The 26,441-nt window shown below is 38.6% G+C and overlaps 2 protein-coding genes across 6 annotated transcripts in view; one reads left to right on the top strand and one right to left on the bottom strand.

Moving 5' to 3' along the window:
* The window catches only part of MPP5 (membrane protein, palmitoylated 5 (MAGUK p55 subfamily member 5)), a 51,139-nt gene extending 43,349 nt beyond the window's left edge, over positions 1-7,790 (top strand). For both annotated transcript variants that reach the window (XM_010846735.1, XM_010846734.1), the window contains exons 13-14: positions 777-887; positions 4,759-7,790. In XM_010846735.1, coding sequence (XP_010845037.1) covers positions 777-887; positions 4,759-4,935 — 288 coding nt within the window. In that variant the 3' untranslated portion in view covers positions 4,936-7,790. The remainder of the gene's footprint in view (positions 1-776; positions 888-4,758) is intronic.
* Positions 866-26,357, bottom strand: ATP6V1D (ATPase, H+ transporting, lysosomal 34kDa, V1 subunit D). 4 transcript variants are annotated; one of them, XR_825827.1, is made up of 11 exons: positions 26,149-26,357; positions 22,081-22,198; positions 21,239-21,318; positions 19,206-19,273; positions 18,079-18,123; positions 17,055-17,158; positions 16,424-16,490; positions 14,957-15,035; positions 10,813-11,009; positions 7,864-7,900; positions 900-1,417 (listed from the first exon to the last, which is right to left on the bottom strand). XR_825827.1 is itself a non-coding variant. In XM_010846736.1 (9 exons), exons 1-9 carry the CDS (start codon positions 26,187-26,189, stop codon positions 10,868-10,870), a joined length of 744 nt encoding a protein of 247 aa, XP_010845038.1. In that variant the 5' UTR covers positions 26,190-26,357; the 3' UTR covers positions 10,318-10,867. The 4 variants fall into 4 exon arrangements, 1 of the variants encoding a protein (XP_010845038.1); XR_825825.1 differs by lacking the exon at positions 7,864-7,900 and having other exon boundaries at positions 866-1,417; XR_825826.1 differs by lacking the exon at positions 900-1,417 and having other exon boundaries at positions 5,983-7,900.
* Positions 26,358-26,441: the final 84 nt, after the last annotated feature.

Here is a 26,441-nt window from a genome sequence, read left to right as displayed (position 1 = left end):
TTAAAGAGATGTGTATGAGAAAAATTGACTCCAAAATGGCTTTCCTGAAATAGTAATTAGGTTTTCTTTATTTTAGTCTTTGCTATTCAGTTATAAACATTAGATTTAAGAAAAGCATCCATGTTTTTATTTTTACTAAATTCCTTAAGAATTCTTTATTTTGGCTAACAGAATTACCAAAGAACTTAAGAGTAGTTAAGCATATTGTCTTAATTACTGTTTTTAGATAGAAAAGGACATGTCCGTATAATCCCCATTTTTGTGGAATGCTTCACTTTAGGGACACACAGTCATGCAAAGGCAACGTGAAAAACTAATCTTTTAATTCAGACAATCTGCTTTTTTTTTCTTGGATGTATTTTTCCAGAATTTTTTTTTTTTTGCATGTGTGTGTGAAGTTTTTCTCTGATTCCTTGTGCATTTAGATTGTGGCATATGGTTAAGCTGACTGCTCATTTGTAATTCCTTCAAAATGGATTTTTAATGTTGTTATAATCTGTGTATGATCTTATTATTTTATCATCATGTTAAGTCTTCATTTCAGTTTTGGTACACAATATATTATGTTGAATGGTACGATCTTTTCTGTTGTTTTTTGTTTTTCTCTCTTTGATTTTTTAAATTATGAAAGAATGATAACACATCTATAGACTTGGAAAATACATGACGAAATTACATATAGTTCTATATATTACAATTATTTTTTTTAATAGATAAATCAGGGTTTTTAGTTGGAGTTTCAGTATCAAACTCTCAGATCTGTCTTTGCTTTACAGTCCTTGAAGACTCTACGGAACTCAGACTTGAAACCATATATTATCTTCATTGCACCCCCTTCACAAGAAAGACTTCGGGCATTATTGGCCAAAGAGGGCAAGAATCCAAAGGTAAAGTTATTATACTGTTAGACTATTCCATTAAAAGTAAACATGAAAACACATGGCTTAATATGCCACAGTGCTTAAAAACCACGTCAGCTTAGGCTTTCAAACTGATTATTCTTTCTGCCATGTCACTTTCCCCAAAACTGCCACACTTGCCTCTGGTTGCATTTAGGTAGTTCTCCAAAGCAAGGGGCTCCTCTTGTTCTGCATACAGTTCCTGTTGTTATTCCAAATGTATGGTAGCCTTTGACATTTCTTAAAACTTCTTTCATCTTCACACAGATCCATGTTATTTCTGATTTCTTAAAACTTCCATGTCCTCTTCACACAGATCCATGTTATTTCTAACAAGGATTAGATGACACCCGCTCCGCCACCAAATATTCTCAGCAGATCCTTAGGGATTACCCACATTTTCTGCAGATATTCCATATATGCCAGGATCCAAGTTGAGTGCTCTTGCCTTTCTCCTCTTTTTTCTGATTGAAATGTTATGTTCTGTTTGTCTTTTGCCTTTGATCTTTTCATATGATCTGAAATGGAAAATTTTTTTAAATTATATTAGATGCTGAGTGAGGTTGAGGTGGTCCATATTATACCAAATGGTACTAAAAATTAAATGATAATATAGTGATATATATCAATCAAAGCATTGATATTTTATTTGACATTTTAAACATATGATATGAAAACCATCAAGTGACATGCTATATCACAGCAACAAATACTCTTCCTTGTTCTTAGCAGATTTCCTAAGTGGTTCTGTTTTATAAAGGAATCACTTAGCGCTCATTTCATTTGCCTTTTCCTTCTCCATAAAAATTCATACTACTACTCCTCCCTCAAATCTCTTCAGAAGTCACAACATCACACCTCTCCTTTTCTTTGGTTTTTGACTATTGACCACATCCACCAGCCTTCTTTGTTCCTTCCCAGGATATCTTTTTCTACTCTAGAAAAAGATTTGTTATTCAGCCTATATTGTGTTTATTTTTCAATGTCTTAGACCTCAGGGACTTCCCATCCTTTATATTGAGCATAATTCGGTTGCTTTGTTATAGGCTAAGTAGGCCAGCTGGTTAAAGTAGTGTTTCACTCCGTTTTCATTTTTGAAGTCACAAAAGACCATATTTGACATGATTCCATTATTTGGAATATCCAGAATAAGGAAATCTATGGAGACCAAAAGTAGATTAGTGCTTGCCTAGGGCTGAGGGTTGGGAGAAAATGGGAGTGGCTGCTAATGACTATGAGGTTTTGGGGGAAGGAGAACAGGGCATGGAGAGTGGAGGGTGAGGAACATGTTCTAAAATGGATTGTGGTATTGATTGCACAACTTCTCTGTGACTACAAAAAACTGTTCAATTGTACATTTTAAGTGAGTGAACTGTATGAGTCCACCATTGAATTGGTTGCAGTTCACCATTAAATGGGTGAATTGTGAATGAACTGTATCTCAAGAAACCTGTTATTGGGGCAGGAAAAAAATCACAGTGGGCTTTTCTGTAGAAATTGAAGGTTGTTTTAGAATTTGTGTGGAAATTTTAAAGAATAACCAAAACACTTTAGAAAAAAGTTGGAAGCCTTTTTCTTTGTTAATTTTCTTGTTTTCCATTTCATTGAGTTACCTTATTTTTATTCTTTATACTTACTTTGGCTTTAATTTGCACTTGCTCTAGTTTCTGAAGAAAACATGATTTTTAAACCTTCTTTTCTAATAAGAAGTTACATATTTTTAATTATCATTTTGTTAGAAATATTCCCTAATTTCCTGTCATTTTCTTTCTTTAATCCATGGGTTATTTAGAAGTATCTAATTTCCCCCTGTTGGAGATTTTAGAATGTTTTATTGTTGTATAATTCCACCGTGGTAAGAGAACATATTCTGTAAAATGTCAGTCTTTCAAATTTTGTTGAGCCTTATTTTATGACCCAGTATCTGTTCTGTCTTGGCGCATGTTCCTGCACACCAGTAAGAATGTATATTTTGCAGCTGTTGGGTAAAGGGTGATGTATCTGATTGCTTTTTATGTATTATCTCCTTTGGTAATTAATAATGCTTATCACACAATAGAAGTGTTAAGTAAAAACTGATCCTAAATTTTAACTCTGTGAAATAGTGTTAGCTAAGAAAGTAATGGTGTTCTTCACTGAATGCACAACTTAATCTTGTTACATTCTGAATCTGGTTTTGCTATAATGGGGTCTTAAGAGTGGTAAACTAATAGTGTGAATTATGATGGTCAATTTTGCCTATAGATAATTTTTTCAGGCCAAAGATTTTATGAGCAAAATCATTTTGTTTCAATTTTGTCGTGAATTGTAAAATAATTATAAAGTACCAAATATATAAGTCATTTTTGGCAAAAGATAAAATACTTCAGTTTGATAAGGAAAAATTTAGGATTAGATACTCTTGTGAATCTATGTAAGATGTGCAGCTTAATAACATTTACATTTCAAATCTAGTAAGACAAAGTTTAGATTCTCTTTTGAGTTCTAGAATGTTCTTTCAGTAACCTTGAGCTTTGGGTAAACATAAGTTGTGACCAGAACATCACAGTGTGTTCAGTTACAATGGTGTAGTAGCTTCCTGCTGGGAAACAAAGGATTCTGTGTGCCAGAGCCAGCTGCACAACATTCCAGAATGAAAATTAGAGCCACACAAGAAACCAACTCAGGGCAAGCCAGAGCTATCGTATTTTTAGTATGTTTTCCTACTGTTACAAAAGTTTGACTGGTTGAATGATATAAATTGCTTGATATTGTGGGTCCAATATATTTTTGATGTATGGCCTCTATGGCTGAGACATTGGGCATTTAATTAGTTCTCTTCATTGACGGGGCGCTCTGGGGGCAGTTTCACTTTCTTGGACACCTGTGCTTGATCATCAGAGGGGTTCGGGATAAGTTTTGCATATTACCTTGCCATCTGCTTGTCTGTGAAAACACTTGTTTCCTTTACATATTAAAGTAGCCTGCTTCTATTTGGCTTCCCAAACTCTCTTAAGATACTTGTTTTTGTATCTTAAAGACCTCCTTTGTGTATTGAAATTGTCTATCAACTTAAAGTATTAAACTATTGCCCCCAAAACCATAGATTATTAAAATCTTGGATTTCCAGCGTGTTTTCATAAAAAAAGATACCCATTCTATTGATCCTTTTCTCGTGGTTTTACTCTTTTAAACTCTACAACAGATATAAAAGGCAGGGGCTCTTTATAAGAGCCAGAATAGGTGATATTTAGGGTCCTGCCAGAAAAGTTCACTCTGTTACAGAAGACGTTTTAGGAAGAGGTTATGATGACCTACAATGTTTGAAAATGAGCGTCTGTAGAGAATTCAGAGTTAACAGTCTGTGCTCTTGAAGCCTCTTGTGGATAAGACAGAAACACATAAAACCTACAAAGCGGTATAAATAGGTTATGAAAAGAAAGTGAAAGTCACTCACTGTGTCCAGCTCTTCACAACTGCATGGACTACATAGTCCATGGCATTCCCCAGGCCAGAATACTGGAGTGGGCAGCTTTTCCCTTCTCCAGGGAATCTTCCCAACCCAGGGATCAAACCCAGTTTCCCACATTGCAGGCGGATTCTTTGCCAGCTGAGCCACAAGGGAAGCCCATAATTAGGTTATATACATTATACTGAGTCACAGATGATTTGCAGTGAGCGTGCTGAAGAGGCCAGAGCAAAGGGAATCTCTGTGGCCATGACAGGGTTTGGGAGGAGCTCTGAAGTTGAGTATTTTGGGAGACAGAAGGAAAGCAGTATGTTAAGGCCTTTTTTTCACCCATCTTGTTTTTCACCCATCTCTGACTCATTGTGAAGTTTGGGGTGGTTTACCTCATGTTTTTTCATCTTTTTTTTGCAGCCTGAAGAGTTGAGAGAAATCATTGAGAAGACTAGAGAGATGGAGCAGAACAATGGCCACTACTTTGACACAGCAATTGTGAACTCAGATCTTGATAAAGCCTATCAGGAACTGCTTAGGTTGATTAACAAACTTGATACTGAACCTCAGTGGGTGCCATCCACTTGGCTGAGGTGAAGGAAAACATTCATTCTGTAGCAGGACTGGACTTGACCTGGCAGACTATCCATAGGAAGATAGTCCTGATACTTGAGCACATCTCTGAGGTGGCAGGCAGTGTAAACTGTAGACATGTTCTTAGATCTTGAATTAGTGAGAAGAAAATCCCCTTAAGCAATTTGTTAACAGCAGTCTTTATTCTCTCTCTGTACCTGGCTTCAGAGGTTCTTGCCTCAGATGGGGATTTTAAATGGAAGTTTTCAACAGAGCCATTCTAGTTTATCCATGGTAAAAGCCTTTTAATTCTGTTTTCATCTAACCAAATCTTTTCTGCCTAGTCATATTTCCACAAAAACGTGTATATATACACAATGGTCCATGTTTCACACTGCAGTAAATATTGATGTTATTTAACAGTTAATTTAAATGATTTCATGAGAATTTGGGAGTGAGGGGGAACTGTGCTGTGCACTGGGCAAGACGACAGGATTTGGTTAGAAGACTGGCTTAGTCATCAGAACGACTTTACTTTCTTAAAAAATGGAGCCACTTTGGTCTGGAGCTACTCTGTTAGCCTTGAATTCATTTATATGTCTTTTAATTCTTAAAAACATTCCATTAGAAGCACCAATTTTTTAGCTCAAACTTTGTGGATCAGACTTCATTGCAGACTCTGATCTAAAACATAGACAACATATGCTGATCTTTTTAAAGGTATAATGAGTTTTTGAATTTTTATCTTAAATTGTCACAACTGATTTGGTAACTTCCTTTTCCTGATCTGCATAGTACAATAGAATGTATAAGTTATATTTTTATGAATGGCAGATATTCATATATAAACTGTGTTGATTATTAAAAGTTTCTTCCTCAAGATGCAGGTTTTTACATACATGAGAGGACATAGCACATTTGACGGTTTTTGCATTTTATATATGAACACAGTATAATTTGATGACTGTTATATATGTAGGTAATAAACTGGAATTCTGTGATCAATATAGCTGCTGTACTGTATACTAATATTTAATAGATTGACAAATGGTCATTAATTACACTTGTTCAACATTGGAATAAAATATTTAATAGATTGACAAATGGTCATTAATTATACTTGTTCAACATTGGAATAAAATTATATGAGAGAAATGACATGACAATTGACTTTGAGATCAGAAGGAAAAGATGACCTGAAAGTCATTTGAACATTTTAGGAAAAGAACACTGCAGGGGAAAAGTTAAGCATATAGAAATAGGTTTTTATCGTTAAAAAAAAGTCTGCCTCTTATGACCAGAATGCAACAAGCTAAATCATAAAACATTTAAGCTAATGGGATTTTCATACTGTCTCTATAGCTTGAAGCTTTAAAAGTCAACTTCTGTAATCGGCATGGAAAGTTAATTTGTAGTCTCTTCCAGGTTTAGGGGATGGTGTGGTGTGTGACAAACAACCTCAAATGTGAATGTCTTGATTTTATTTTTATGATGAATACAGCTACAACAATTGTTTCCAAAGCTAAACACTGGAATAATATTGAATTGTCACTTATTAACATAAGCAACTGTTTTTAATGAGTAGTTTGTCTTGGTGTCATGTATGTATTTGAGTTTTTCTCTTTTGCATAATACTATTTGAACAAATGTAGACTGTTTATATGTAGCCTTTTTCTGTTCAACTTTGTGTGGCCTCAGAGTTGGCTGTAGAGTTATGTCTTACGCAGAAATAATGTTCCTTAGAAGAAAGTAATTCCTGGGTTGAGGGAAGGAATGCCATACATACTGTCTCTTCAGGTCTGAAACACTCCAGTTTATGGCAGGAAAATGCAAAGGTCACAGTGATTTTCAGCAATGAAAACAAAGGACTGTATTAAATCTTTTCACTTTCCCAATTTACTTTCTCCTTAGGAATGAAAGGTAGTCTGTGGAATTTTGTGAGCTGCTTAGCATAACTGACAACTGTTTTCAACCCTAAGGTCTAAAATGTTTGTAGTTTCAGTCAAGTTAGAATTGAGATTTTAGGTGGTGTCAGTAAGTGGCTACCATGCTAGTCTTCTAGTTAGCCTGCAGACCACAGGGCCACACAAGGGCCACGTGCTATGGACTCGGGCATGGCTTTAAGAAGCAGGTTCAAGGACCCTGCCGAGCGAGGCACATGCCATGCCATAGTGCACTCTTAAAAGTCTAAGGTGATGAGGTATTTTAGGGGTCAGTGAAATCTTATGTAATTCTCTCCTTCCTCATCAGCAGTGATAGAGGAATAGAAATGTTTATGTCCCACACTTTCTTCAGTCCCAGTGATATGGATGTGCTGGTACTCATCCCAGCCCCTCCAAAGTGAAAACTGAGTTGTTGCTGACTTCTTTCAAAGAAAATAGAAAAAACCTTGCTCCTTACCTAGTGTGCTGTATACCACTCTGGCCAAGTCCATTTCCTGGCCTTCTGTGCTTCTGATTGGAGACCCCAATGTTGGGGAGGTCTTAACCACTTAATAGGAACCATACCAATAGCTAATGAGATGCACATTAGTTCAAATAAGAAAATAACCTTCCTTTACTAAATTTTCTTAAGTCAGAACAAATAGAAAGGAGAATAGTTTTTAGATTAATCCAGATTTGCTTTCTATGAAAACCTAATATCTGGATTTTTTTTTTCCTTTTCTCATGGCCTAAGGAATAATTTGAATGTAATTTTGTGAATGTGTGTGGAAAATATAAACCAGGGATTTAGCCTTAATAAAGGTAACTTTTTGACACCTGTTGTTAATCTTCCTTTGTACTTTACCTTGCCTTTATCTGCACTCTGTTATTTTGAGATGTAATACTGCACAAGATAATGTAAAAATAAAAAGTAAAATTATGTTTCAAATTTTAAAAGCCACTGACTACTTTCTCTTGTGTGCTTATATCCTCTGCCATTCAAGGTTTCAACACAACTAAAACCACCCACCTGTCTTCAGGTTCTGCTAGCAAGTCCATCGGAGCCTCTGGGTGAAACACAAAATATGTTTTATTTTTCACAGTGGAAGAGTGCCCCCTATTGGCACAAATGTAGGTTCTGTTTCCTATATTGTTTATTTAAACTATATTAAAGATAGACAAAGCTGGAAGCTCTAAAAGTTTTCTGGGGAAGAAGATATGTAAGACAGGCAAATTCCACTACATGCAACCATGGACTTGAGAACACTGAGGGTAGGATGAGTTGTTGACAAATACACATTTCTCAAATCTTTAGCCTTCCTCCTTTCCTATACCTATTCTGTATCTCCCAAAGGAGGCCAGTCATAGACCAAAAAGTGTCACACATACACACCTTGCTACCCCAGCCCCACTTTCCATTCCTATCCTGATCGCCTGCCTCCCTTTCCCAGGAGCTCAGATCACCAACCCTACACAACAAACCATCTGTCCACCGCTGTCAGAACGCTGAAGTGGGACTCCCTGGTGGTCCAGCAGTGAAGACTGCACCTTCAGTGCAGGCAGTGTGTAGGTTCATCCCTGGCTGGGAACGAACATCCCACATGCCTGCTGGCCAAAACTCCAAAACATAAAACAGAAGCAACAGTGCAACAAATTCAATAAAAGATTTAAGAAAGATGGTCCACATAGAAAAAATATTTTTTAAAAATATGCTGAACCATAAAATCATCTGTACTTTTGTAAGGGAGGTTAGCCAAGGCCAGTAAGTAACAAAGGTTGATGAAGCCACAGGAAAAACCGAGGGTACTTCTCTAGCTCAGTGCTTTAAAGTTAATATAAGTTTACCTAAATGAAACCACTAAAATTGGCTCTCTGCATCAACTTTTCCACTAATTTTTGCCTCCCACAGAGCATACATACCACTTAAGATTCAAGGCTCTTAAAGTCAAGATACATTTGTTCTGCATTCCACCTGCAAGATGGAAATGATTGGTATTTATACTTCACTAGGGGCTTCGCCCGGAGAAGGCAATGGCAACCCACTCCAGTACTCTTGCCTGGAGAATCCCCGGGGCGGCAGAGCCTGGTGGGCTGGTGTCTATGGGGTCGCACAGAGTCAGACACGACTGAAGCAACTCAGCAGCAGCAGGGGCTTTGCAAATGATGCTGGTGGTAAAGAACCTGTCTAGCAGTGCTGGAGACTTAAACTAGGGTTTGATCCCTGGGTCGGGAAAATCCCCTGGAAGAGGGTTGGCAGCCCACTCCAGTATTCTTGCCTGGAGAATCCCACAGACAGAGCAGCCTGGTAAGTTACAGTCCGTAGGCTCAGAGAGTCGGACACGAATGAAGCAATTTAACTTGCACTAGGGTATTGGGAAGATTACATATTAGGCAGTTCATCGTTAAACCTATTTTCAAGACTTACATACTTGATTGTTAGTTTCCCAATTTACATTGAGTCTGAGATTTTATTTTGTAAGTAACAGCAGGATTTCCTAAATATCAGCTCCTCCAGGACAGGCCTTATGTGTTACCTTTACCCCAAATTTTAAATGTAGGAGAGGCAAAAAAGAATATAAAAATTCTGAACTTAGATTACCTGGATTTAAATGGGACTCACCACTTTCTAGTTTTTTAATCTAGGACCACTCAAGCTCCTTATGTCTCAAAATTTTCTGTGAAACATGGGATTAAAATAATATGTACCTCTTATGGTGGTTGTGATGATATAAACAAGGTTCTAACTGGCACAACTAAGCTGCTTTGTAGCAGGTGTTAAATGTTCACAAAATTACTTGGTTAATTTAAAAGCCAACAGGGGCTTCATGGTAAAGAGTCCACCTGCAATGCAGGAAACCTGGATTCAACCCCTGGGTTGGGAAGATGCCCTGGAGAAGGGAATGGCTACTTAACCCCAGTAGAATTCCTGGAGAATTCCATGGATAGAGGAGCCTGGTCCATGGGGTCGCAAAGTCGGACATGACTGAGTGACTAACATGCTTTTAAAAGCCTAGGCTGTGATACCAGTTGATTTAAACACAATACTATTAAGGCTAGTGTTGTAATTTCATTAACCAAAAATTGCTCCATGGCCAATCATGTCAAAAAACCCTTGGAACTGAGTGCAGGAAAGCCTGAATAATCATGGATGACTCACACCAAATCAAGCTACTAAAAATCTCTATTACCTGATACAGCCATATTACTCTCAAATGGGAATTATTTTTTTCTTAGATTAGCAATAGCACTATCAATAAGCTCTCCTACCTCTCTGGCAATCATGTATTTATCAGTACCCCAAAATTCAACAATCATTTCAGTAAGCTTGTAAGTAAAACACTGAAATCTGAAGGATGGAGGAAGGAGACTCCCACTTCATACATGTCTGTGGAGGAAGCTCTTTTTGAATGCCAATCCCATGTGCCAATCTGAGCATAAGAACACAACTTACTCTTAACAGTAAATTCATTAAAAAAGGAACAACTCATTTTTAAATCATTTTACTGTTTATACCGTAGTCACATTTGAACTGGCAGAACTGTTCCCATGACAGACCAGAGACCTGTTATTCAAGGAAAAATAAGTGAAGGTTTTCCTAAAGCTTAAGGAGAGACGTCCCATAGTAACTAACACAAGAATGGCTGTAGCAATCCCAGACAGTGGTGCCAAGGTGTGTGAGCAGGTAGGAACAAAGGGTGCTCTGGAGTAGCTGGCCAGTACTACTGCTTCCTAAAGGGGTTTCTTATTATGTTCGGGAAGCAGATGCCTTGTAACAGATGTATAATTGAAGTAGGGTGACACTTCTGCAGCATAAATTCTACAGCTTTTGGGACAGGTTCTACAAATTTCATTGGTGATTAATTGTTGCTTAATTATGATTCTGCAAACGTAGATCCCATAAACAGACATTCAGGGAAATTTTACAACTGGTGAAATTCTTAAGCCAAAAAATAAATAGCCACACAACAAACCTACACACCATGAATTAAAATGGTGACATGTTAGGCCTTCTGAAAGAACCAGAGCAGGAAAGCTTATTCAAACAGAAGATCTTCATCCTTCTCTTCAGCCAGGAGATTAGCAGGCTCTATCACCTCTCCGGCTGCCCTCCGTTGCTCCAAGTCCTTATCAGACTTCTCCTTGAGAATCTTTTTCTTCTCCTGTATTTTCTTTAACCTGTAAGATAAAGGAGGGAATTTTCTGAACAATGTTTTGGTACTAAGTGGAACTGATTTCTTCTAGTTTTGTAACAAGGATAATAAACACCTCTACAAAGTCAAACAAAATTCTGCCTTTATTAATTTCAATTTTGTTAATATATTTATGACCCTTTTTTTTAAAAAAGACTTGATGTTGAACACATTCGTGGCTCAAATGGTTAAGAATCTGCCTGCACTGCAGTTGGCCTGGGTTCAATCCCTGGGTCGAGGAGATCCCCTGGAGAAGGGAACAGCAACCCACTCCAGTATTCTTACCTGGGGAATCCCATAGACAGAGAAGCCTGGTGGGCTATAGGCCATGGGGTGTCAAGGAGTTGGAAATGATTGAGCGACTAACACTTTAACACACATTTTAAGCTAATAACTGATTGCAAAAGCTCCTATCTCAGGGTGAATAAACTTGAACATTCACGTGATGATATTGAGTATTCAGACATTAAAATTCTGGATCATTCAATTTGGATTACCACAACTCCGCATACCAACTGAAGAACTAAATTTTAATAATGATGATTATAAATCATAATCAAATGCTACTCAAGGTCCAAGACAGTCATGGCTTGCCTTCATTTATTTTGCACTTCTCTGAACCTGGCACACTGACCCCTGCATACCACCTATGTGGTATGTATTGTTCCATAAATCAAGGTAAACTGGAAGTGTTCAAATAGGAGATGGCAAGAGTGAACATCAACATTTTAGGAATCAGTAAACTAAAATGGACCAGAATGGGCAAATTTAATTCAGATGACCATTATATATACTACTGTGGGAAAGAATCCCTTAGAAGAAATGGGGTAGCCCTCACAGTCAACAAAAGAGTCTGAAATGCAGTACTTGGGTGCAACCTCAAAAATGACAGAATGATCTCTGTTCGTTTCCAAGGAAAACCATTCAGTATCACAGTAATCCAAGTCTATGCCCCAACCAGTAACACTGAAGAAGCTGAAGTTGAACGGTTCTATGAAGACCTACAAGACCTTCTAGAACTAACACCAAAAAAGATGTCCTCTTCATCATAGGGGACTGGAATGCAAAAGTAGGAAGTCAAGAGATACCTGGAATAACAGGCAAGTTTGCTCTTTGAGTACAAAATGAAGCAGGGCAAAGGCTAATAGAATTTTGTCGAGAGAATGCACTGGTCATAGCAAACACCCTCTTCCAACACAGGAGAAGACTACACATGGACATCACCAGATGGTCAATACTGAAATCAGACTGATTGATTATATTCTTTGCAGCTGAAGATGGAGAAGCTCTATACAATCAGCAAAAATAAGACCGGAAGCTGACTGTGACTCAGATCATGAACTCCTTATTGCAAAATTCAGACTTACATTGAACAAAGTAGGGAAAACCACTAGGCCATTCGGGTATGACCTAAATCAAATCCCTTACGATTATACAGTGGAAGTAACAAACAGATTCGAGGGATTAGATCTGATAGAGTGCCTGAAGAACTATGGATGGAGGTTCATGACACTGTACAGGAGGCAATGATTGAAACCATCTGCAGAAAAAGAAATCCAAAAAGCCAAAATGGTTGTCTGAAGAGGCCTTACCAACAGCTGAGAAAAGAAGAGAGTGAAGGCAAAGGAGAAAAGGAAAGATATACCCATCTGAATGCAGAGTTCCAAAGAATAGCAAGGAGCGATAAGAAAGCCTTCCTAAGTGATCAATGCAAAGAAATAGATGAAACCAACAGAATGGGAAAGACTAGAGATCTGTACAAGAAAATCAGTGATGCCAAGGGAACATTTCATGCAAAGATGGGCACAATAAAGGACAGAAACCGTATGGACCTAACAGAAGCAGAAAATACTAAGAACAGGTGGCAAGAATACACAGAAGAACTATACAAAAAAGATATTAATGACCCAGATAACCATGATGGTGTAATCACTCACCCAGAGCCAGACATCCTGGAATGTGAAGTCAAGTGGGCCTTAGGAAGCATCACTACAAACAAAGTTAGTGGAGGTCATAGAGTTCCAGTTGAGCTATTTCAAACCCCCAAAGATGATGTTGTTAAAGTGCTGCACTCAATATACCAGGAAATCTGGACACTTCAGCAGCGGCTACAGGACTGGAAAAGGTCAGTTTTCATCCCAATCCCAAAGAAAGGCAATGCCAAAGAATGTTCAGACTACTGCACAATTTCACTCATATCACACGCTAGCAAAGTAATGCTCTAAATTCTCCAAGCTAGGCTTCAACAGTACATGAACTAAGAACTTCCAGATGTTCAAGCTAGATTTAGAAAAGGCAGAAGAATCAGAGATCAAATTGCCAACACATGCTGGATCACAGAAAAACCAAGAAAATTCCATCTCTTGCTTGAGACATCTACTTCTGCTTCATTGACTACAGTAAAGCCTTTGTGCAAATCACAACAAACTGTGGAAAATTCTTAAAGAGATGGGAATACCAGACCACCTTACCTGCCTCCTGAGAAATCTGTATGCAGGTCAAGAAGCAACAATTAGGACATGGAACAGAATGGTTCCAAATTGGGAAAGGAGTATGTCAAGGCTGTATATTGTCACCCTGCTTATTTAACTCATATGAAGAGTACATCATGCAAAATGCCAGGCTGGATGAAGCACAAGCTGGAATCAAGATTGCAGGGAGAAATATCAATAACCTCAGATATGCAGATGAAACCACCCTTATGGCAGAAAGCAAAGAGGAACTAAAGAGCCTCTTGATGGAAGTGAAAGAGGAGATTTAAGAAGCTGGCTTAAAAAAATCAACATTCAAAAAACAAAAATCATGGCATCCCCCCATCCCATCACTTCATGGCAAATAGACGGGGAAACAGTGGAAATAGTGAAAGACTTTTATTTTCTTGGGTTCCAAAATCACTGCAGATGGTGATTGCAGCCATGAAATTAAAAGACACTTGCTCCTTGGAAGAAAAGCTGTGACAAACCTAGACAATAGTATTAAAAAGCAGAGATATTACCTTGCCAACAAAGATCCATCTAATCAAAGCTATGGTTTTTCCTAGAGTCATGTATGGATGTGAGAGCTGGACTACAAAGAAGGCTGAGCACCGAAGAACTAATGCTTTTGAACAGTGGTGTTGGAAAAGACTCTTCTTGACAGTCCCTTGGACTGCAAGGAAATCAAACCAGTCAATCCTAAAGGAAACTGGTCCTGAATATTCACTGGAAGGATTGATATTGAAGCTGAAACTCCAATACTTTGGCCACTGATTCAAAGAATTGACTCACTGAAAAAGACCCGGATGCTTGAAAATATTTGAAGGTAGGAGGAGAGGAGGATGACTGAGGATGAGATGGCTGGATGGCATTTGTGACTCAATGGACATGTATTTGAGCAAGCTCTGGGAGATGGTGAAGGACAGGGAAGCCTGGTGTGCTGCAGTCCACGGGGTTGCAAAGAGTTGGACATGACTGAGTGACTGAACAACAGCAGCAGCTTTAAATGTTAGCCTGCAGCCTGCCAGGCTTCTTGTCTATGGGATTTTCCCAGCAATACTGGAGTGGGTTGCCACACCCTCCTCCAGGGTCCCTTTCCAACTCAAGGATCGAACCCGAGTCTCCTGCATTGCAGGCAGATTCTTTACTGCTGAGCCACCAGGGAAGCCTCCCCTCATGAGACACCCACATAATCACTTCCATTTGAAAGAATTATCAACACTATTTCTAGTTTCTCTGAAAGGCCTACGTTTTCAGAGAAACCACATTTTAGTTATGTACAAAACTTGGCACAGATTGGTCTCCACAGCCTTTGGCAATATCATCTCTTGCTTCTTACCAGAATAAAACACAAGCTGTGCTAATTCTAAAGAACATAAGCCAACAAGTTTCTCAGCAAATCAAGTCTTTGGAATATGGAAAAACAAAAAATGACCAATAACTTCCAAATCCAACAAACCTGTAGAACTCCTCTCGCTCTCTTTCATCCAGCTCTGTGATGATATAAGCAAGGGTACGTTCAATCCGGGGAATGATGACTAGAGTTTAAAAGTATATATGTAGTCAGAACTTCAAACCTCTTTTTAAATTGCCAGTGCTCATTTGTACAACAGTTACTTAACCATAAATGTACATTTAATGCAAAAAACAAAAACAGAAAAGTAAAACGCAGTGTAATCCCACCACCCTGGGTTAACTATTTAAATATTTTGGTATGTGTCCTGTACTGTCTTTCTATGCACAGGTAACACTGGGCCATGATATATACAACGCTGAATATACTGAATTTATATGAATATATAACACTGAACCACAAATTCTATTTTAAATGTAACAGCAATCTAAACACTGAACAGAGGGAGTACAGTAAGTTGAATTTTGTGTCAGTCATAGGTTCAACTTTACACAGAATTTCTTTATTCTGCTTCTAGAATGTGGGCTCCTTGCGAACTGGAACTTAACCCATTTTGTGTTGCTTGCAATTCCAGGCATGAGGCTGGCACAAGCAAGCAGTCAGGAAATGTGTTTTGAGTTTTTAAAAAATGAGATAACTTCCTCTTTAACACTAACAGATCCCAAGCAAAATAATTTCCCTGTTGCTCAAAGTTTGCTACTTTCTTACCTTAAAATTAAATAGACGTTTCTTTAATGAAAACTGAGCCTTTTAAGGAAAAAGTACTTTGGCAACATTAAGGAGTCATAGTTTTAAAATAATGAAATAAGAGAGATGGAGGATAAAGGCATACAATAGGAAAACTTATTTTGAGAAATCAAGAATAAGAGATAAGGCCTAAGAAAGATTTAAAGTTAAATACAGTACGTCCTCTACATAAGAACTTTCACATTGTGAACTTCCAAAGATACAAACGTGCGCTCACATGTCTAACGTACGTTGTCACATGCATGCGTGTGGTTGTGCTTTTGTGTACTTTACTGTACAGTACTTCAGAGTACAGTAGCACAGTGTATTTCAAGCCCAGGATTTCTGGAAGCCAGTGTAAAAGCAGTGATTGCTGTAGCTGGTACAGCACTCCCTAAACACCACTGGATCGTTTTTTCAAGAGTAGACGGAATTCAATCCAGCAAGGAACCTGTGCCATCAACATCAGGCTTGAGTGAAATCAGCTTGTCCTCCGCCTGCTACTGCTGATGATCCATCTCCTACCTACCCTTTCTCCTCCAGTTAGTAACTCTTCCTGCCTGTTCACTCGATGCCAACTGTTGCACTATACTACTGTATTTTTCAAGGTACTATAAGATTTAAAATGTCTTATTTTTCTGTTTGATGAACACTTATCTGTACTGACCCTCTGCCCTTCTCACTGTGGACAGGGGCGACATCTTACTCAGCAGGCAGCCAGTGCCTGAGTCCTAGCAGGTCTGAGACAAGGATGGAGGCGGGGACAAAAGGGCAGCTTAAACTCACCATGTTCAATAGCGTTTACACGCCTGTTGGTTATCTTAATAGCTTCATCCAAAGTAACAAAGGACGTCTAAAATAAGAGGATAAATTAATAATGTAGGCTCAAAATTTTCTTCCTAATCATACCCTGGCCTTCACTCAGCACTTGTAGAAAACATTTGGAAACCAAGACTACTACATCTCAACATACTTAGAAAACAGAAGTCTTATGAGGTTTCCACAGAGCTAACATGACTTCCATTCTATTAGAATTCATTTACTTCAGACTCACCTGAAGTTATAAAAATGGCAAGAGGAAGAGAATCATACACTAAGGACCTAGACACATATTAACTGACCACAAATGGGAAACAAAGGCTTTCATGCATAAATCCTATAACATATGCATTTAAATCCAGTGTTGACTGTTGCTGTTCTCACCTAGTCAAGAGTGAAGCTACACCACTGCACAAACATTGTGTTAGTGATAAAAAGTAGGGACAATGGTGCAGAAGCCCCCATTTCAGAAATCAAGGCATTTCTGGCTTGTTTCACGCAGGCATGGCAACAGTTTAAAGTACTAAGTGCAATATGCTCCGATTCAGGATCTGAGTCTCCCCGACGTGACTGTTAGATATCAAACTGCAGGACTTACCTGCAGTGAAGCCAGTTCCACCAGTAGTTCCACTGCTTTGGCATAATTCCTCTTCAGTTTAGCCAACTGTTCCCCACCTCTGGCTAAACCAGTCAGTTCATAACCTAAAAGAACCAGTCAGACAACATTTGCATTTAGAGTACTCTTCCCCATAAACTTCTCAAAAGATGGTAAGTCAGAATTAATACTAACGACAGAAAAACAAATTTAGCGACCCTATTCAATGCACACACAAAGTGCCCATTTCACTCCCCCAAACCATCATGCCTGCTGCTATTTGCACGGGGGCACTATTCTAACTATAGGGGAAGCTGCTGACTAACCTTCACGTGCCCAGCTTGTAGACTATACTGCCTGATGCCCCAGTACAGTGACAGTCTATTAATAAGTGATGCTCTAGAATGCTTCTTCATTCAAGCTGTACTAAATATTCTATGTGAACCAATTAAATAGGAGGGCTAAAGAAAGAATATCTTTATTTCTATGAGAAAGAGCTGCTAACTTTGGAAAGGCTCAACAAAGATGTGTTACCACCTAAAACATGCTGTCAAAGTAGGAAAAGTGGAAAGTTATAAAAAACTGAGGATGAGCTGGCTATAAAAGTTTAGGGAGATTCAGCATTCAGGTTGTATCACAGTGTCTAAGAATTCAAAGATACCCAAACTGCAAATTACAAACAATGCATTATGGGTGTGGTATGCAGAAAGACAACATGGAAGTCTAATTAGTGGATTCATACTCAAAGAAAGGTCAAGGCTTTGTATTTTTAAAATTTGGAAATGACTAAATTTCTAGGTGGAAATAAAGTATTTTAAGCAATGTACAATGTTTTACGACTCCACACAATAACACTTTTTTGATTAACTGATAAACTACTGTCTCAACTGTATCTGATAAGAAGGCTTACCAACACTGGAACTACTGAACTCTAATAAGATCTATCAATCATCATTGTTTAAAATAAGGTTCATTTAAAGAGAAACTAGAAGAATCCAGAGACACACATAAGAAGTTTCACACTTACTGTCAGTTCCTTCATGATAATGTTCAAATACTGGCAATGTAACACCTGTTAAACAGAAACATATATGGATTCACGAAAACATGTCCTTGAAGTATGGCTTCTTATCCATGGTTTCCTGTTCCTTTTTCAGGAAATATTCAAAAGTCAAGAGACTGCCTGGAATCATAACTAGTTTCAAAGAATGAATTTAGGAACCTGCCTTCTTAAGTGTTCATTCCTATTCCAAAGTCAAAGTTATCCTTAGTAAGGGATCTGGTTGTTACAATGTTTGGGTTTTTTTTCCCTTCAGCTTTGAAGTATACTTAAAATGTAAAAAGCTGCACATATTTAATGTGTACATTCTGATGAGTACAACATATGCATACACCCATGAATACCATCATCACAATCAAGGTGATAAACATATCCATCACTTCCAAAAGATATGTCCCTTTTCCTATGTGTGTGCTAAGAATACTCAAAATGAGATCTACTTTAAGTTTCTAAGTGTAGAACACCAAATTATTAACTGTAACTACAGACGGTACAGCAGGTCTGTAGAGTATATTTATGTTTAATAACTTATTTTATATCCACTGAATGACCAGCTCCCCAGTTCCCCTACCCCCATCCCCAGGCAACCACCAGTTAACAACAGTTTCAACATGTAAAGCCAATCAACTTTGTCTAAGAAGAAAAGATTAACTGGGCCATTAAGATCTTGCTGTATACATGCAAGTGAAGTTGCTCAGTCGTGCCCGACTCTTTGCGACCCCATGGATAGTAGCCCGCACCAAGCTCCTCTGTCCATGGGATTTTCAAGGCAAGAGTACTGGAGTGGGTTACCATTTCCTTCTCCAGGGAATCTTCCCAACCCAGGGATCGAACCCAGGTCTCTCACATTGCAGACAGACGCTTTACCATCTGAGCTATATAGCTATATAAATATGCTATGCTAAGTCACTTCAGTTGTGTCCGACTCTGTGCGACCCCATAGACGGCAGCCCAACAGGCTCCCCTGTCCCTGGGATTCTCCAGGCAGGAACACTGGAGTGGGTTGCCATTTCCTTCTCCAATTGCTATATAAATGGGTTGATTTAAAAATGTTATCTTTCTCTGCCAAGAGTTTTAAAGGGTTGAAAAGTTACCTGCTACATTATCTTTCTTTGCTCTAATCTTCACTTGGGCCTTATTTACATTTTGGATAACTGTGGTGCTGCAGAAAAAGAAAAGGCCTTGATTTAGTTGCGTCTTTAGAGTGAGAAGTAAACCAGCAGGGACCTATAAAGTATTTCAACATAAGCAAGATTTCACAATTACGTTTTGATGATTGTCTTTTCAGAAAAGGAAACCATCACTACTACCAAAGGACAGCCTCAGAGAGCAAAGTATGAACAACATTCAAACATTAACCATAAGAATACAAAGAATGGTTTCAATGTACATAGACTGCTTAAGTTTTCAATCAGAGATGTGGTGCGTGGATGTGACTTTAGGGATTTTCATTCCATTGATGTAATTAGGAGAAGATCTTCCTTCCTTTTGGGTGTGCTATCAAACCTTCCAGTATACTGGAAGACTAAACTGAACAGCAGCAGTTCAGTTCCTTTACCCTGGAACCTATCTAACTTCCATCTGGCTGCACCTGACTCCCCATTTGTTACCATCGCAAAATAAAGTGTCTTCCCCATAACCACCCTAAAACATTTTCACATACCACTCACACACTATTTATTCCCACCCTCTCATGAAAAAGGCAATGCAAATCGTTATCCTACTAATACTGGTGAATATTAAAGTCTACTACTTCAAAAGGACTCACGCCCTTCAAGCTGTACGACTGTCCATAGGTAATGTTCCTAGAGAACACAAACTAAGAATGGAGGCACTGTGTTATTGGTAAAGAAGACTAAAATAAAAAACCCTGAAAATATCTTCCACTTCTGCCCTGAACAGTAATTTGACTTCAGGAAAGGACTGAACTTAAACTAAGAATTACATTGTTATTGTGTTATTGGTTATTTAACTTAAATAAAGTAAATAAAGTAAAATAAATAAAGTAAAGTTACTTAACTTAAAACTTAAACTAAGAATTACATTGTTATTGTGTTATTGGTAAAGAAGACTAAAATAAAAAACCCTGAAAATATCTTCCACTTCTGCCCCGAACAGTAATTTGACTTCAGGAAAGGACTGAACTTAAACTAAGAATTACAATGCTCACCTGGTCCACCTCACAGGCTTATAGGGAGAATCGAATGACGTTATCTAAACATATGTAAAGCAGTAACTAAGCCATTTTGTACACTTTGTAAGGCATACATTGATAAATGCCATAAAGTCCATGCTCTTTAAACAATCAATTCCATTCTTTAAAATTTTCCTAAGGAAATGATTCAATAGAAATAAGTATATAAAGATGTTCATGGCACCTTTTCTAATATTCTGAAAATCACCCCAAAGGCCCATCATTACAGGAAAACATTAACAAATTATCATACATCTAGAGAAAGATTATGCAGCTGTGTGAAAATGAGGCAACGTTTATGATACAATATTCTGTGTGTGTGCACACAGCATTTAGTTGCTCTGTCATGTCGGACTCTTCGAGACCCCATGGACTGTGGCCCTCCCTGCTCCTCTGTCCATGGGATTTTTTTAGGCAAGAACACTGGAATGGGTTGCCATTTCCTCCTCCCAAGGGATCTTCTTGACCGAGGGATCAAACCCATGTCTCCTGTGTCTCCTGCCTTGCAGGCAGATTTTTTACCTGCTGAGCCATTGGGGAAGCCGTTATTTAGTTTAAAAAAATAAAAAGACTATAAAAAATAGACGAGAAGGGGGTGACATAGGATGAGATGGTTGGATGGCATCACTGACTCAATGGACATGAATCTGAGAAAACTCAGGGAGACAGTGATTGACAGAGAAGGTTGGTGTGCTGCAGTTCATAGGGTCACAGAGTCGGACATGACTTAAGAGACTGAATAACAACAACAACAATAAAATATTAAGTATCCTCTGCCTGAAGAACTATGTAACAGGTAATGTACATTAGGGTGGTGAAGTGTTCTTATTATATCACTTGTCCTTAAGGCTTTTATATGTACATTAATTAAAAGTGGTTTTAATGAAATTTTGAACATGAAGGCACTTTGTTTTTCAAAATACCCCACTTTACCTGAAGTCCCCTGCTGTGAACTTGGCCTCAGCAAGCGAAAAGGCAGCTTCTCTCATCACTTCACCCATCAACATTTTAGTCTGGAAAAGCATAAATCAACAGCCGATTCAACCCAAGTTTTTATACAGGGAAAGGTGGTATCATAATCATGTCCCTTTAACAACCACCAGTGTTTCATACCAGGTGTACACATAAATATTGATCTGGTAACAATAAAATAAACACATCTAATTTTGCTTGAAAGGTTTGATTATGGATACTAACAACATGGCAAAATTGCAAGTTTTATAATATATTACAATAGAGACACTAAAAAATTGAAAACTAGATCTTTACTGAAAGGCCTACCTTATTCCTGAATGGGTCCATGGCAATTTGTTCAAATTACTCTTTTAGATTCACTATACTGCTGTCAAAATCCTAATGGCACAGTGATTCTAAAATAAATCTGGAAGATGTAATGTTTGAGAATACCCAATAATTTTTTTGAAAGAGAAGACAAACTGGGACAGGGGGTTAGAAAGTTACCAGACAGGCCAGAGGAGCAATTATAAGAACACAAGAGAAAGAGCACTTTAGGCAGAAGGAAGAGCTAATGCAAAGGTCCCAGTACTGGATGTTAGAAAAAAGCTCCAAATGAGACCAGAGGGGCAGGCAAGGGCCAGAACAGATCAAGAGGGGCTTGGGGGCAAGAGTAAAGAGTCTGAATTTGATTTCATGACCTTTCTGATACTGGTTACATTTATAACGGCATTTTTAGTTTTGAAAGAAAAATATTAACAGCCATGCTGGATTTTCCATAGATACTTCTAAAACACAGTTCTAAGCAAACTTCATTCTACCTCTATTATCTTCTTAAGGATCTGTCGAAATCGAAGAGTTAAGGCATCAGATTTTTTCTTCAGGAGGTTTCGACCTGTCTGTGCTCCTTTTAACCGAGCCTTCATGATGGTCTGTGCCCTATGTAAACAAAGTTAAAGAAATTTAAGATAAAAATACTTCCCTAATATGCTGTTAAAACCCTGCTTTATCTGTTGATGTCATGGGCGCAAGAATATACAGCATTTGTGGCTGACAGGCTTAACTGGTTTCTCAATATTGTAGATACCCACCCGCAGTGTTCCAAAAGTGAGAAGTATTTTTTATATAAAATGTAACAATCCTTTAATAAGTATTTATTAAATAAATTAGTATTTAATTATTAAATAAATAAGTACTTATTAAATAAACATATAAAGAGCCCTATTTTATGATGTCAGCATTGTCTACTTACTTGATTTGTGAGTTGTAACAATATATGTATTTCCATTAAGGATTTTAAAATTCTGTCCATTAACAGCAAACTTTGAAATGCACTTATCTTCAGGGCCAACAACTACACTTTAAGGGACTTATGCCACTGACTGACTCCCACATGTACACAAAAACATGTACAAGGTTAAGGATGAGTACTCCAGCCTTATTTGTAATAGCAAAAGGGTGGAAACAAATGTCCACAAATCATGGTTCATCATACAACAGAATGATATGCAGCCAGTAAAACAACAACAAAAAAACAGTAATGCAGATCCGCATGTATTCCCAATATTACACTGTCTTAGTCACACAAAGTAAGGGATACATGTGCTTATATAGATACACAGAACAGTTCTAGAAAATTTCACAGAAACTGGTAACAGTTTCCTTTCAAAAATAAGGCATTTACTTTTTAAATGGAAAAAAACAGATTTACTCTTTACTACTACACTGTTTTACCTTCTGAATTTTATACCATAATCATTTCTCACTTTTTTCATTAAAAGTGTGGCATGGAAGTGTTTTGATATCACCAGTGAAGACTCTACTACCAATCACTTTATTAATTTGTAAATGACTCTACGTGACAAATGACACATAAGTAAACACTCCTGAGAAGTAACAAGCCACTGAAGTCTCCCTACCTCATTCCAATCTTTTCCCATCAGAAACCCCCAAACTGAAGGCAAGAAAGCAACAGCAAAAACCAACATTTCTGTTCTTGCTACCATATGCCAGATAAAATTCAATAATGAGGAAGAAAAAGTGGGTAGTCAGATTCAATAATAGTTTGCATGACATACTTAGAAAAATTTAAGGGGATATAGTTTCATATGACTGGTGTTATAATCAACTGCAAAATAGTTTTTACTAAACTTTTGGGTAAATTCTTAGATTATGCATCTTCTACCATAGGCCAAAGGTTACTAAGACTATTCTGTAGCTGGAAAGGGCTTTAGACATTATCTTGCAGGACAGGAAAATGAAGCCCAGAAAAGTAAAACAACTTTCCCACAGTTGCTCAGTGAAGAAAAGGCAGAGCAGGAACCTGATCAAGATTTCTGACTCTAGAGATTTAACCAAGGCTCAAACTAAGGCTCAAACCTAAGTCCTCTGTACTCCAACCTGTGCCACACTGCTTCAGCTACAGATTATAAACTGCCTCAGACAAACAGTTCTGTCTTTGAAAAACTAGCTATTAGTGGCTGAAATTGCACTGACTAGCCTCATTGGAGGTCTACCCAAGTGAAGCTGGTTCAGTTTCCAGCCTGAGTAGGAGCTATGCACCCCACTGTGCACATTTAACATACCGCATTGTTGACACTAACCACCAGAATTTGGGTTCAAAGAGTTGAACCAAATTTAAGTCAAATCCTAGTATTTCATATTTCAGCAAGTATACAGTAAAAAGGTGAACTGTTTGTGAATTCATGTTAACTTTAATCTATATTTAACATCTTTTCTGGTGAAATAGACAAATTTTAATTCTTGAAACTCAGAGTGATTTGCCCGAGGGCCTACAGTTAGTATGTAGTAGAACCTTGATGTGACTGATTTCTGCAGACGCCAAATCCTTCATGCCTCTTTTGCTTCTACTCTGAACTTGTTTTTGCTTTCTGGTGCCTAAGTAGGTGACAGTGCCATCTTACAGCATAATACAATAAGGTGAAAGTGTCTGAAACAAATCACTAGTATATTTTCTAGCCTAGTTCTTAAAAAACTTCATTTATAAGGTACAAAGCTGCTCGGCCCTACAAAAAATGCTTGACCTTCAGCTAGGATGATGACTTTGCTTCCAGCTGAATCAAAGACATCTGACTACATGACTACATGACCTGCTGATAGGCCTTGGGAAAATATTTAGAGGAGCAGCTACTTCCTGCACCTGACTTTCCTCTAAATCAGCAAGCTGGACACTCTCAAACAACAAATTGTCACCTCCCCAAACCTATCATTCATGTCTAAGCCCAAATAAGCGTATTCTCACCTCCTAGTCTTAAAGTAAAAACATCAACAACAAAATGTTAACATTCTGACTACTACCAAAGATAAACACAGCCAGACATTAATTAAAGTGGTGAAAAGACATTATTCCGTAACTGCTGACAGCAGGGGAAAGAGCTGAGCTCTTTTCCGATGGTGCACAGGTGATTAAGCATTTTAAAAGGAGTAAGTGGACACGATTTGGAGAAGAGAAAAATTTCAAAAGGTTGAGCAATGGAAATGCCATCAGGCCAACTGTGTCTGCCAGCAAGCAATTAAGGAAGGGGGGTCAGAGGCAGAGCCTACGGTGTTGCATATTTGGGTAGATATTTTACCGGGTGCTGGAATCATCTTAGGAACACAATCTTAGGCTACCAGAAACCAAGCTAGAGTCTGGTGGTCTCTCAGTGCAGGGGTTTGGATGGAGTCAAGGTCATAAGTGCTGGGAGTTCTACAGTCCTCACAACCCCAGGGTATTCCTGATCTTTATCTATTTCTGAAAGCACTGCCTTTCTCCACAACTGACTTGCTTCCCACCTAGGGCAAACAGCTATTAGAAAGTCAATAGATAAGGTAAAAACCAAACAAAAGCCCCTTCATTTCATTAAAACCCACGAAGAGACAGAAATCTAGGTTTGGGGTTTAAATAAACTCTTACTTTAACCGTCCTCAGATTCTCTGAGAAAAGTCAGGAAGAAGAAAAACAACACCGCATACCCAAAGAGTTAGGGCCAAAATCAAAAGACCCAACTGTCCAAAGCCAAAAGTGATTTCTGCTCCTCAGCGAAAAAAGAGTAAGAGGAAAATGAGAGGGCAAATAAGAGCAATCTTTATCTTCCACACGTTGTTAGGCACATTTGATAAAACGTCAAAATTTTCTCCTGCCGAAGAATTTAGACCAAAAGAGAAAGAAGACCACAACCGAACAGATTCCACGGCCATGGGTTCATTCAAGCAACATTTTCTGTGGACGATTAATAATCAAGACATCTCTCATCCTGGAGAGAGTTCCCAGTTCAGTGGTAAACGTACAATAATCTTCTATCCACTTTACAATGAGATGGACGATATTAATATAATGAACACTGAATAAGATGCAATGGTGATGGAACAAAATGAGCGCCTCAGAAATTCAGGGATAGCTTCCCACCACATGTGACATTTCAGGGGATCTTGCCAAGATGAACCTGACGCCCACGTTAGGGCGATTCAACCCCCCGATATGGCCTGCTTCACATCGCAGTCAACTTCCCTTCTCAAAGCATTTATCAAACTTCATCGCCTGGTCTATATCTTCACTGAACTGTGAGCTCTATTCTGGAAGCAGTAGCGACAACTCAGTTATATAAATCTACTGCCCGGATCAATAGGGAATGTGAAATGAATGGCTCGATTAATGACTGAGGTCAGCAGACCTCCACAAAAGTCAGCAGCTCGGGGTGGACTCTGTCCAGTCTGGTTCAACTCAGAGCCAAGGGACTCGTCAGGGAGCCTTGCCCTAGACTCAGGAAGAGGCCTGAGAGCTCAGGATCGGCCCAAGATACAAGGAGCCCCGCCGCTCCAGGGTAATGAAGGGACAGCGGCTCAGGCAGGTGTTCCTGAACACCTGCTCGTTCCATTCTTTTACTTACATTCGCGAGGGAAAGATTTCAATTCGGTCTTTGCCCGACATTCTGACGATGACTGTTCGGCTCGGGTCCCTGGCCGGGCAACCGTGGCTGCAACAACCCAGCCACTGAGTCTTTCTCTACCGGAGTCAGCTGGTGTATCACGTGACCCTCTCCCGTTGCTAAGAGGAAGCTAGGCTATACAGCCTTCACTTCCCCTTCCTGTCGGTACGCGTGAGGGCGGGGGTGTGGGGAGGGCGAAAACAAGAAGGCGATGCCCGGATGTTGAGGCGCGCGCACCCCGGAATCGCCCCCTC

This window comes from Bison bison, unplaced genomic scaffold (genome assembly GCF_000754665.1).
Source record: "Bison bison bison isolate TAMUID 2011002044 unplaced genomic scaffold, Bison_UMD1.0 scf7180017864239, whole genome shotgun sequence".
Taxonomy (NCBI): domain Eukaryota; kingdom Metazoa; phylum Chordata; class Mammalia; order Artiodactyla; family Bovidae; genus Bison; species Bison bison.
This window is presented reverse-complemented; position numbering and strand designations above follow the sequence as displayed.